The sequence below is a fragment of the Rhineura floridana genome, chromosome 10, assembly GCF_030035675.1.
Source record: "Rhineura floridana isolate rRhiFlo1 chromosome 10, rRhiFlo1.hap2, whole genome shotgun sequence".
NCBI classification, from domain to species: Eukaryota; Metazoa; Chordata; class Lepidosauria; order Squamata; family Rhineuridae; genus Rhineura; species Rhineura floridana.
The window spans coordinates 28844891-28858054 of record NC_084489.1 but is presented as its reverse complement, the minus strand read 5'-3'; the positions used below and the strand labels follow the sequence as shown (position 1 = coordinate 28858054).

Sequence of the window (13164 nt, the reverse complement as noted above, 5' to 3'; positions counted from 1 at the left end):
ACCCTTAAGTCTTTACCTCTTAAGTAAAAAATGGCTGCATCTATTTGCAAGTGCAGTCTACTGCCACCACCAATATGGAGCCAAATGTGCAGTGTAATCCTATACATCAACTCAGAAGTAAATCCCATTGAGTTCAAAGCCTAAACTGTTATAATTAAAGTCTTCCCTTGCCTTTTGCATATTTTGTGTATGTTCATAACACAGGACTGCTCAAACCAAGAGATGAGAGCAGTGCCCTCTAGTGCCACTGCAGCAGTACATCCTATAGTTTTAAAAACAAACTAAATAGATAAAAATGTATCTTTTCATTGAAGCAGAAGTACTTCTAAACAATGTTTCAACCCCCAAGGGGGCTATTGTATCAATATTTGGAAGTGTTTGTAAAAAGTATATTCAAATACACACTAGAATTCCTGACTTGATGCTAAAAAGAAAAAACTGAGGGGTGGAGATCAACACACACCAAGATTATCTAAGTCAAAAAGACAGAGGTAGAACAAAATGACATTTTATATGTATGCTTTTGGATAATTTTTTTAAATCAAAAGCAATTTTGTTCAAAGGTTTTCAGCTGCTGAACTGTACCTGGCTACCTCTTGCCAGAATTTTCTTAGGCAAGCCACACTATTTCTAACTGCATCTTATGCAAGCCCTACAGAATTCTTGGTTGTCTTGTAGGGTTTTGTTTTTCTAGCATCATCTGAAGAAGCAAGGCACACACGCACACCTCAAACAAATAATTATGTGTGCAAGAGATAATTAGATGTTCTGAAAAGGGAAGTTTTATAAACATTCTCAGAAAGACAAAAGAAAGTAAGTATAGTATATACACCTCTCTCAAGAGAATTCCAGAGCCTTGCTCCTAACAGCTGGTATAGCACAGTGGGAAGGAGCGCCTGGCTGGCAGTCCAGAGTCTATGAGTTCAAATCCCCGCTCGTGTCTCCTGGGTGTCAAGAGCCAGCTAAAGATCACCCCCACAGTGAGTGGCTCAGGGGTTACGTGCCCTGCCACCTGTGCAGCTGTAAGCAAGCTGCATAGTCCCGAGGAGCCCAGTTGTCCCCCAGCTGGCAGTTGTGGACAAGGAAGGGGCTGGCTTGTGCAGCTGTGGCAAGCTAAGCAGGCCCTAGCCAGCTGCTGAGGACTAGCCTCAGAGGGAGGCCCCTCTGAATACTGCTTACCATGAAAATCCTATTCATAGGGTAGCCGTAAGTCAGGATCAACTTGAAGGCAGTCCATTTCCATTTCGGGCCTTATTCCTAATAAAAGCTAATCTAGCCTCCCCATGAACTGTAATAAAGATCCTCAACAGAAAGTCTCAAATGCCAGGTGGGGGCTTACTGTTTTATGGTGGCTCCGTTCCTATCTCTCAGACAGGCACCAATGGGTGGCATTGGGGGATGAGGTTTCAGACCCTTGGCCTCTCAATTGTGGAGTGCCACAGGGTTCTATCCTCTCCCCCATGCTATTCAACATCTATGTAAAGCCGCTGGGGGCCATCATCAGGAGGTTTGGGCTGCAGTGTCACCAATATGCGGATGACACTCAGCTCTATCTCTCGTTTAAGTCCTCACCAGAGTTGGCTGTGGATACCATGTCCAAGTGCCTGGACTCCGTAAGTGAATGGATGGGAAAGAATAGGCTGAAATTGAACCCCGACAAGACTGAGGTATTGCTCGTGGGGGACAAGAGAGGGTTGGGAGATATAGACCTGGTGTTTAATGGGGTAAAATTGCCCCTGAAAGACCAGGTCCGCAGCCTTGGGGTCATTCTTGACTCCCAGATGTCCATGGAGGCTCAGGTTTCGGCAGTGAGCCGGGCGGCTTGGTATCAACTTCATCTGATACGGAGGCTGCAACCCTACCTTCCTGCCCATCTGCTCCCACGGGTGATTCATGCTCTGGTCTCCTCCCACTTAGACTACTGTAATGCGCTCTACGTGGGGTTACCCTTGAAAACGGTCTGGAAATTACAGCTGATACAGAATGCGGCAGCACGTTTGATTAAGAACAGCCGTCGCCATGATCATATCACTCCGGTGTTAGTAGATCTACACTGGCTACCAGTTGTCTACCGGGCCCAATTCAAGGTGTTGGTGTTGACCTTTAAAGCCCTATACGATTTTGGCCCAGTTTATCTAAAGGAGCGCCTCCAGCATCACCAATTATGCCGCCCGACAAGATCAGCCACACAAGACCTTCTCTCGGTCCCACCAGTTAAAACAGCTAGGCTGGTGCAGACCAGAGAGAGGGCATTTTCTATTGTGGCCCCCGCCCTCTGGAATTCCCTTCCTTTCGATCTGCATCATGCCCCCTCCCTGATAGGTTTCCGCCGGGCCTTGAAGACCTGGCTGTTCAGGCAGGCCTATGGGATTTCTGGGATGGATTAGCTTTTAATGCTGTTTAGTTTAATTATTGAATGTGGTTTTCTGGTTTTATATTGTATTTTATTGTGTCAGTGTACGTCACCTAGAGTGACCGTTAATTCAGCCAGATAGGCGACTCATAAATAAAAATTTTTTATTATTATTATATGGGAATCTTGTGTTAGAACAAACTCCTTGACTGCATTTGAATGAATTTATCATTCTATTAATCTCCTGTGCGTCTCCTATTAGGGCTTCCCTAGCATTGAACTCTTTAATTTCTCTCTCTTCTCTGCATCTCACTTGGGAATTTCTTTTCTTCATCTATCCTATTATGATAAGGGCTTTTATACACCATGAAATATTTCATCACTGAGTGTAGTCCTAGGTCCTCAAAATAAACAGTTCTGTCATTATTTTCAGTGGGGTATCTACAAGCTGTGTCTTGAGCAAGATAAAACCAACATGCACAATACCAAATGTGTATTTATAATCCCACTTTCAAACTTCAGGCTATTTTACTGAGCTGCATATTATCTATGATTGAGTTTACAGTTACTTACTAGATTAACTAAAACTCACTCAAGATGCAAACTAAAGTGATAATTATTGTCAGGGACTATGAAATTGGGCTAAGCGAAGTGCTTTTTTCAAAAAGTGTTTTGATTAAGCTCTCAACTAATACTGTTTATTATTTTTGCTAGTTTAAAAGTACGTTAATCTAGCAGATTTGTTAGTGCAAACTGAATACATAACCCCAATTTAGCTACCCATTCAATTAGCCAATAAAGAAAACAAATGATATGACAACATTCCAACCAAAAGTTTCCAGCCAAAATACTTAACTCGTATGAATCTTTTGCAGTACTAGCTTAGGAGAGAATGATTAAGAATGAACCTACTCAAGTACTGACTGAACATGATTAATGAAGGACAATGCCATCAGGTGACAAGTTAGTGTAATTCTATAGCAAGCAGCCATATGGGCAAGCTATTCTAAGACATTTTTTCTGGCAGAGTCTTCTGTGGAATCCTATGCACAGTCCCACTACAAGCTAACCAAATAAAACACAAGGCGGAATATATGTACACAGTGAAGTCACAGAAAGAGCAGATAGAAAATATCACTGTCTTTGGGGGTGGGGAAACTATTCCAGGTATACAGCTGCATAGTACTACCAATTACAGATAGCTCCTTGCCTTTTTAGGTTAATGTAATGTTTATTATATTTCTGCTCATGCTATTATTATGATGAGAACACAATAGTATACTGCATTTAAAGACAGCTATATATAGACAACCATGACTTTTTGAAATGTTAAGTGATATCCATGTTGGATCAAATCAAAGTGCCATGTTCATTTGAGAAGTTCTACAATAGAATGTGAAGAGTTCTATCCTTATCTTTTAAGAGACGCAGAGTCAGGATATTCATGCAACTTCATTAAATGCTAGGAAATTTTCTATTTTCTCTCACTCATTTGTTCCTTTCATCCTCCTCATCTCCAACAGAACAGGAAACAGATAAGTATGGCAACAAAACGAAGGACTCTCTCTCTGGCAAGTTCATCTTTCTTTGCTCCACCTACTTCAGATTACTCAAAAGCGAGAAACTGGGGTGAGAAATGCTGGCCTTACCAGTAGGTAACGGGGTGAAGTTCATCTCTTTTTCTCCCACCTAGTAGCCTCCTAGCAAAGCTAATTGCAACAACGGGCACACATACTTACATGAATGACCAGGGCAGAAGAGAATCTTAATAAATAATTATATTATTTTAGTGGACTGGTTAATTTAAGATTGATCATTTGGTCCCCAAAGGGTAAGTTAAAAACATGTGTCCTAGACCTGTTTAATCTGTTACAGAAAGCCCTTCCATGGAACCTATTTCCATGAAGCACTCAGGTACAGATTATAGTATGTAGGATCCTACATGTGTGCAAGGTGCAGTATGATTTGCCTGGCTTCCTAGGACATACACATTTAGTTATTTAAATATGTGTAGGATAATGTGATGTACCATGTAACTTTCAAGTAGGGAATCTTCATATTAGTTGAGATATGCAATCCTGGAAAGAAGCAACATGTGGTAAACCAAGACACTTCAACAGAAAATCTACAACCTCTAGCAAAACATTGTATTCTAATGTTGGCATCTTCCATAGGAAGGCTGCCTGAGAAGAATGCTACATATTATCTGTGAAATATTATTAGGTACTTGTAATACTATGAGGAAAGCCTCCAAACAGGTTCATACAACCTATATATGGGTCTTCATATTGTGAATTATCAAAAAGGGCTCAAAAATCATTGCCACAAACCAAACAAGGTGCAACTGAACATTCTGCTTTTTCAAGGAACTACACGTAACTGAAACACTAATTGTTGCAAAAAGGAAATATGGACAGATCTATATCTGTTTCATTATAAAACACATTTGTATTAAAATAAGTTAGTGCTCTTTACTTCATAGACAGGAAAAAAGGCTAGGCAGATCTACATAAGTTTGTAAGAGAGCAAGGACCATTAATCCTGCCCATGATTATAAAACCATACTCAGTCTTCTCAGAGTGAAAACATACTTCTGCATAGAAAACAATATCTGAAAAGTAAACTTAACAATTCAATTTTTATAGTCATTGTTTCTACACTCAGAAGATTAATGGACCCCCACCTTCTTCAAGAAGCTGGAACCACCATCTCCTTCAGTCATCTGAAAGAATTCAAAAGGTGCAAAATTATTCCCTCAAAACTATTCTGATCAAGAAACAAAATGAAAAATCTTTGTGACAGATCACTCTTATTCAGCCCAGTGAAAGCATAGCTCAACAGGACAGGAACCCACTTAGTCAAAATAAATTTCACAACCAGCACTGAATCAGCATCCTGATCAAATACATCCTACTTCTCTTATACACTACCCTTCACTGAGTAACACTCTGCTAATCTACTGTCAGACACTTAGCCCTAGCTGTAAGCAACACTTAGATGAGGCAGTGTAGTAGGGAGAGGTGGTGTATAAATGAAAGCAGTGCCAATACAAGGCCTGTAGCCCTACTAAATGAAAGCTGCTATAATTAGTGGAGTCTTTCCACACTAGAAGCCATGGCAAACAACTGGCGGAAGCAACTTTTCAGAGATTTCCTCCAGGCAAAAAACCTGGAAAGGTTTAAAGGTGCCACCTCTGTGTGATGCCTGAATATCCAAAGGAAGATAAGACATTATTTGGATTTAAGGACATGTACTAATCACAGGAAAGGAGCAAGTCCTTTGGCTTTTTTTAGTTTTTCCTTTTTTTGTGGCTGTTAACAAACCTGAAGACAGACATCTGAAAGCATAAACCAGCTTTGAATTTTGTGTTTAAAGGCAGAGAATAATGTTTCAATTTGATAAACATATTATTCAAACAGGAAAAAGTAACATCTTTTTTTTTTACATTTGTGCCAATTCTCAGAGCAGTGTCTTACCATCACAATGATCTTGTGAGTTTGAACACAGCTGAAAAACGATCCCAGGATGGGCTTCCCACATCCAAATTCTAACACAGGAGTGGTGAACGTTTGGCCCCCCAGATGTTGCTGAATTACAACTACTCTCATCCCTAGTTACTGACCATGCTTGCTAGGGCTGATGGGAGTTGTAGTTCAGCAGCATCTGAAGTGCCAAACATTCTCCACTCCTGCTCTAACCACAGCACCAACAAATTGGCTTTTTGTAAACACAAAATTTATAGAATTTAGCTTCCCCCCAATTGCCCGAACACATGATATATAAAGTTACCAATATTTTGGCATCAGAAGTGAAGCTAGGGTCACTGCAATTATACCCCTGTCTCGCTTTCAGAAACAGTCTCGCTTTCAGAAACAGTCTATTCAACCTTGCCCATGCAAGGCTGATCTGCTATATTTTGTCTGAGCTGTTAGGAGCCCACTTTTGTTCCCCTCATAATAGGTCAGGGAAGAGGAACTTTTTTCCCTATGACATGGATTAGTGACAAGTAACTGCAATCAGTTCTACAACCATAGTTTTATGGCAACTTGCCAGTGTTCTAAAACTGCGATTCTCAAACTTTTCCATTGACCATTAGAAAATTGTGAGGTTTTTGGAGGACCACTTAAAAGTTGTTCTACAGATCAGAGCTGATATTTCTATAACATTTTTTCTTCAGGACTGGCTTCTTAATCAAAAAAATGGAAATAGACTGCCTTCAAGTCAATCCCGACTTATGGCAACCCTAGGAATAGGGTTTTCATGGTAAGCAGTATTCAGAGGGGGTTTACCATTGCCTTCCTCTGAGGCTGAGAAGTAGTGACTGGCCCAAGGTCACCCAGTGAGCTTCATGGCTGTGTGGGATTTGAAACCAATGCCTTATTATGAAAAGCATGAGCCCAAGGCTAGATCACTAGGAAGAAGCCCTTTAACAGATATCTTTTAAGGAAAAAATATAAAAATTACAAGCCTTAGAACGGGGCTTGCTAGCCTTTTCACTAATCTGGCCCTCATCAAAACAGTCTTGATCTCGGTCACCTGAAAAAATTAATCAAGTGCAAGACCAGGTATAATTAATCTCAACTGTTCAACAGTTTTTCCATGGACCACACCACAGTTTGAGAGCTTCTGATCTAGAAAAGAAGAGCTACCCTGCTCATATTTTAGGAAGTTGGGTTCTTTTTATCTTATAGTGTCCAGTGCTACCAGACCATGGGTCCTGATCTGCGACAGTGGCCTTCCATTAGGCATTGCAAGGTACTGCACCAGCTGTCTGTTACATTCTTAGCTATAAATGGAACCAAGGGTCATCCCTGTTTTGCCCCTTCTAATGACACCACTGTGGCCAAAAGAAAAGTTTCACGACAGCCCTTAACTGGAAGCCACTTATCTCTATCCTTGCTTGGGCACAGCTGGAACTACACATGGTCAAGAAGAAGAAAAATAGGTCTACTACCACCTGCAACTGTTAAACTATTACTCCAGACCACAGTAATGTTATCCAAGTGTTTTTTGTGCCTCAAGTATTACTGGGTTTTGTGGGAGTTTATATTACAATTCATATTATGCTGCTCCAAAATCAAGTAAATGAGTCTCCAACATGCAAAAACCACATTAATGTGATAGATCTTTTGAATCTAGCAATTACTACATTATAACAGGCAAAATACAATCATAAATTTATTTATTTATTTACTTATTTATTAAATTTATATCTCATCCTTCCTCCCAAAGGAACCCAGGATGATAATATGGTCAGCCACAACCATTTTACTGAACCATATATATATACAGCCATACTACCCTGAACAAGCCTGATCTCAGAAGGTAAACAGGGTCAGACCTAGTTAGTACTTGGATGGGAGACCTCCTATGAATACCAGGTGCCGTAGGCTTAGAGGAAGGCAATGGTAAACCACCTCTGAATACCTCTTACCATGAAAACCTTATGAATATATCCAAAAGATTCATAGGGTCGCCATAAGTTGTAATCAACTTGAAGGCATATAACAACAACAATCTGTATACCACAGATTATATCAAATAATTTGTTGATAACCCTATTATGTGCAACAATCAAGTTAAATCCAGTACTTTATTTGTTTACCACATGACAGATCACTCTTCAAAGAATAATACAAATGATGGTGAAGAAAAACTTTTACACTCGGGTGTTTACTTGCTTAACTTCCTTTTTTGTCAGAAGAGCTTTCCATCTGCTAAGTGCCTGTCTGGACTACACATTTATGACTAGATGAACTGCCATGGCATAGTCCCAAGGAACTTTGGGAATAAACCCAACATTAACATCAAGACAAAGTGATAGAAATTCTCAACAGAAACCCTGACCAACTCATCTAAAACAGAAGGGGGTAAAAAATAATGATGAACCACTCTTTTCTTTTCCAGTAGCACTAAAGTAAGAGGACATGTCTGCCTCATTTCATCCCCAGACTTGACAGGAAATAAAGTGAATCACTGTTGAGTTCTCCCACCTCCATAAATCCAGGCAATGAAAAGGGCCTAGAAATAGCACACCACTTCCTTGAGCTCTCTCTGCAACTGCAAAATCTAAGGACAAAACAGCTGGCGCAGGTTAGCCATGGGTTTATCAAAAGGAGGAGGACTCTCACGGGAACCACACAGTAGCTGTCTCCAGAGATGCACCTACTTGTCTGCGCTGTGCCCAGATCACATGTCCTTGCTTCCACGAAGGGAGAAACTAGAGCGGATCGCTACACCCTGCCCATTGTCCCCTTTGCCCTGTTTGACACTTTCCAGCGGCTACGTGCTGAAGAGTCTGAAGAGAGAACGTAGGAACGGGAAAGGGGGGGAGGGCAGAGGAAAGACCGAGCGAGCGAAAAGCAGCAGGGCTTGGAACAAAGAGCCAAGCTCCCTCTCTCTCCTCCTTTGGCCTGCCTTTACCCTATCAAGAACTCTGCCTGAACAAAAGCAATGAGCCAGACTAGCAGGAGCTGCTGTAGAGGGAAGACACACGCCTCTCTCTCTCTTGCTCTCTCGCACGCACACATACACCCCAAAGGAACACAACTGGAGGATTATGAAGATGCTGAAGAGGAATAGTTATGGTTAAAGCGAGTTAAAGCGAGGACAAACGAGCTATACTGGCCACCCCCCAACCCATCCCCCAATTCCATCCACGTGCGACAGGAATGTTTATTAGTATTATTTTGCGTAGTTTGCTGGCGGCGGCGGCGGCTACAACGGAGATGGGGAGAGAAAAAGGCAGCAAGTCAAAGAAAAAATTGAAGAGCGCACGCTCCCAGGACTGATACCTCTGTGTGAGAGAGAGACCGGAAGAATGAGCGCCTAGCTTTGTGTCGCCTTCTCAGACATTAATTACCCGCCACCGGCGGCGCCGCTTCCTCAGAAAGACGCCCGCCGCTGGGCTCCGCCCCCACAAAGAGGCGCAGCGACCATAGAGCCCCATCTGAGGGGAAAGGCGGGAAAAGAATGGGGTGGACGCCTCCTTTTTGTCTCCCCCAACTTTCACCCCGCCGCCGCTGCCGCCTTCCCTCGCTCAATTACCGTTGTGAGTAGCGGTCTCATCTGCTCTCCTGACCGCTCCTCCTCCATGATGCACCGAGGGGCGGACAGCGCTTTAGAAGAAACAGGGTCCGCACAGGCGACTACTGCCGGGCTACGCGGTAGGAGCGGGGAAGGAAACGCTGTTGGTACTGCTTCTGCTGTTGACGACGTCGACGGCAACGAGGCTCCTACTTGGCGGACTGCTTTTGCTTTTCCCAGCTACCAAGCCGGCTCTCGCCTGGCCACGCCCCTCGCCTCCTGCCCGATTGGCAGTGCCCCTGACCAATCGGCGCGAGGATGCGACTCCTCCTCTCGGCGGGGTGGACGACGCTGAGAGGCGAGGCTGCTTTCTTTCTTGTCTCCTCAGAGGCTACAGTAGCAGGTGGGAGTGGGGATATTTGGAGGCTGAAAAGGTTATTATAACACGACCTTCTTCTTCACCCAAGGGGAACCCTTTAGGCTGCTGTCGTCCCGCCCATGCACGCTCCTGCTTAGAAGTAAAAGTCCCGCTGAACCAACGAGACTTCTGAGTACACTCGCGCAAAAAAAAAAAAAAAAAAAATCGAGCGGCGCGAGTGGAAATAAGCAAACTTGTGCCGTGACTGTCTGGATAAGTATCAATGGTGAGAGGCAGTGTGGCTCTCCTCAAAATGATTGTTGTGTTTACGATTTGGTTTGCATAAATCTTCTTGGCCTGAAGAATTAATCGCTGTGTGGCCCTGGATAAGCCGCTCAGTCTCAGTTCTTTTCAGTATTTAAAACGGATCCACGTACCAGAGCTCCAGAGACAACTGATTCTAGAGCATTCTCTCACACAGGCAGTTTAATGATCTATATTAGATGTGGTGTGTAACGTTAAATGGCCGCTTTTGAAGCTGAAATAACTGATGGATGCTATACGTGTGTATTCTCAGGAAGTTACTGCCACTGAGTTCAGTGCCATTTACTCCCAACAAAGTTTACATAGGATTGTAGGCTTAAGCATCAGAGAGAAAGGGATACGATGTACCTGGTGAAATGGAATATGGACAACTGCAGTGAAAGCCTATATGGCTGTTTTTAACTGAGCAATGTTTCATCCCATATATATGAACCTGCTTTATACTGAGCCAGGCTGCTTGTTTGTCTTGCCCAGCATTACCACTCCTTCTCATGGTGCCTCTTCAGGTGTTTTCCCCAGTCCTGCTAATTGAGATCTTTTAGTTAAGAGAGGCCCTCCAGATGTCATAGGACTTCCAACTCCCATCAGCCTTAGACAGCATGGCTAATGATTTGGGATGATAGGAGTTGTAGTTCAGCAACATCTGGAGCTCCAGAGTCCACATCTCTGCTTTAAGTCAGGAGTGGTGAACTTTTGGCCTGAGGAGTGAATGTTGCTGAACTACAACTCCCATCAGCCCTAGCAAGAACGGCCAAAGGTGGTGGGAGTTGTAGTTCAGCAACATCTGGAGGGCCAAAGGTTCCCTACACCTGCTTTAAGTAGAGACACTAATGATTGAAACTGGATCTATATGCAAAGCCAAGTATTTTTCCACTGCACTATGGCTCATCTTCTTGTGATCTCTTTCAGCCCTACATTTACCCTTACATTTCAAAAAAGTACTTTCTAATAAATAGTATACACAAATGATATGAGGAGGAGGCGATTGATAGGACATGTGAAGAGAAATAGGTATTTAATGAAGCAACTATATATCAGTTTAGTATTATTAATCATTTTAATAGCATACTTAAGATGTACTTTCTAATAAATATATGACTTAAATGATATGAGAGTGATAACCAGGACTTGTGATGAAAAGCAACTATTTAGTTAAACTATTTATCAGTTTAGTATTATTAATCAGTTTAATGGAACGTTTTAGAGTACAGGGACTTCACAGGGTATGTTGACTGCTAATTATTTACCCAGTGACCTAAGTGGCTGAACAGAGATTTGCCCTCTGGGTCATAACCTAACATTTTAACAGTACACGGCACTATGTTTTACCCTGGGTTCATATATGTAATACGTAAGCATTGTATTACCATAACTAATTAATTACAATAGTTACCTCAAAATTTAGAATGCATTGGACTGTTTCCTAAGTTCAAGGAGTTAAGACTGTTTTCTAAATTCAAGGAGTTGGACTGTTTCCTAAGTTCAAGGTGTTGGAAAAATAATATTGCACAAGGTAACACTCCTGTCTCTCTTTCCCACGAGTCTGTTTTGGAAAATTATGTTCTTCCCACACAACTCACTCCTTCCACTGCTTCAGGGAGTGACATCACTCTCAGCTGCTGCATAGCCAAATTACAAATGAGTTTGGCTCAGTACCAAACACCCAATTAAGTATATACCAATTCTCTAAATGTTTAAAATGCTTCCAGAATTAATGCTTCCACTTTCATGCCATCACCAGATCTGTCTGCCCATCAGCACTCCTTCCTAGCCATTTATAACTCATAATTCTGTTAAATTCCATTGGGACTGTGCGCATGCTACTGTTCTTGCTCTGTGGTACATAAGAGACTAATGTGGTCAATACACTCTTTCCCTTTTGGATCAGGTTTGCATACCCTTGCCAAAATGTAAGTGTATTTATTTTTGACATTTATAGTGCCCTTTGTCCAAGGAGCTCAGAATAAGATAGATAGTTCTACCCTCTCCCATGCCATTTTATCCTCATAACTGTTGTTGCAGAAGGGAGTGGTTCCTGAAAGAGGCGGTGATCTGACCGCACCTGAAACAGCCCACCTAGAACCATTGGTTTGTGACTACTGCCCAGTCGCAAATACCACCTTTCTAGGGAAGGTGATTGAGAGGGTTGTAACACAGCAATTGCAAGTACTCTTGAATGAAACAGATTATCTTAATAGATTCCAATCTGGAATTGGGACTGAATCGGCCTTGGTTGCCTTGATGGATGACCTTTATGGAGAGAAGGACAGGGTGAGTGCAACTCTGTTGTTCTTGATCTCTCAACAGCTTTTGATACTATTGACCATGGTATCCTTCTGAACCAACTCAGTGAGATGGGTATTGGAGGCACTGTTTTACAATGGTTCCGATCCTATCTCCAGGGTTGTTTTCAGAGAATAGCACTGGGTGGTTGTCTTACAGCTCCCAGGCAGTTGTGTTATGGGATGCCACAGGGTACCATCTTGTCCCCAATACTGCTTAACATCTATATGAAGCCCTTGGGACTGGTCATCAGGAAATTTGGGGTGAGATGCCAGTAGTACGCTGATGATACCCAGCTCTATTTCTCTGTAACATCTGTATCAGGAGAGGCCATACAAGCCTTGGACCAGTGCCTGGACTCAGTGGTGGGCTGGATGAGGGCCAATAAGTGAGTTTGGATGGGTCTGAATCCTATCAAGACAGAAGCGCCGTGGGTTAGTGGTTCCCAAGTTTGGATAATTGGTCAATTGTCTGCTTTGGATGGGGTCATACTCCCACTGAAAGAGCAGGTTCATAGTTTGGAGTGTTCCTGGATTCATCTTTGTAGCTAGAGGTCCAGGTGACCTCAGTGGCTATGAGTGCCTTTTACCACCTTCAGCTGGTAAGACAGCGGTGGCCGTTTCTGGACCAGGGTAACCTGACCACTGTTGTCCATTCACTGGTAACCTCCAGGATGGATTACTGTAATGCGCTCTATGTGGGGCTGTCCTTGAGATTGGTCCAGAAGCTGCAGCTGGTGCAAAATACGCCAGCGTGACTGCTCACTGGGGCAGGGTATCTCCAACATGTCACCCTGCTGCTGAAAGAATTGCACTGGCTG

The 13164-nt window shown here is 42.7% G+C and overlaps 1 protein-coding gene across 10 annotated transcripts in view; it reads right to left on the bottom strand.

Annotated features, from left to right (window-relative positions):
* The window catches only part of SLC4A7 (solute carrier family 4 member 7), a 166705-nt gene extending 156961 nt beyond the window's left edge, over nucleotides 1–9744 (bottom strand). For 3 of the 10 annotated variants that reach the window (XM_061587385.1, XM_061587391.1, XM_061587386.1), the window contains exons 1-2: nucleotides 9401–9743; nucleotides 5037–5075 (exon numbers count right to left, since the gene is read on the bottom strand). In XM_061587385.1, coding sequence (XP_061443369.1) covers nucleotides 5037–5075; nucleotides 9401–9448 — 87 coding nt within the window. In that variant the 5' untranslated portion in view covers nucleotides 9449–9743. Of the gene's footprint in view, nucleotides 1–5036; nucleotides 5076–8522; nucleotides 8843–9147; nucleotides 9188–9400 lie in introns of those variants that run through there. The other 7 variants (XM_061587394.1, XM_061587396.1, XM_061587393.1 and 4 more) reach the window with 6 other exon arrangements.
* Between the last annotated feature and the right edge of the window lie 3420 nt (nucleotides 9745–13164).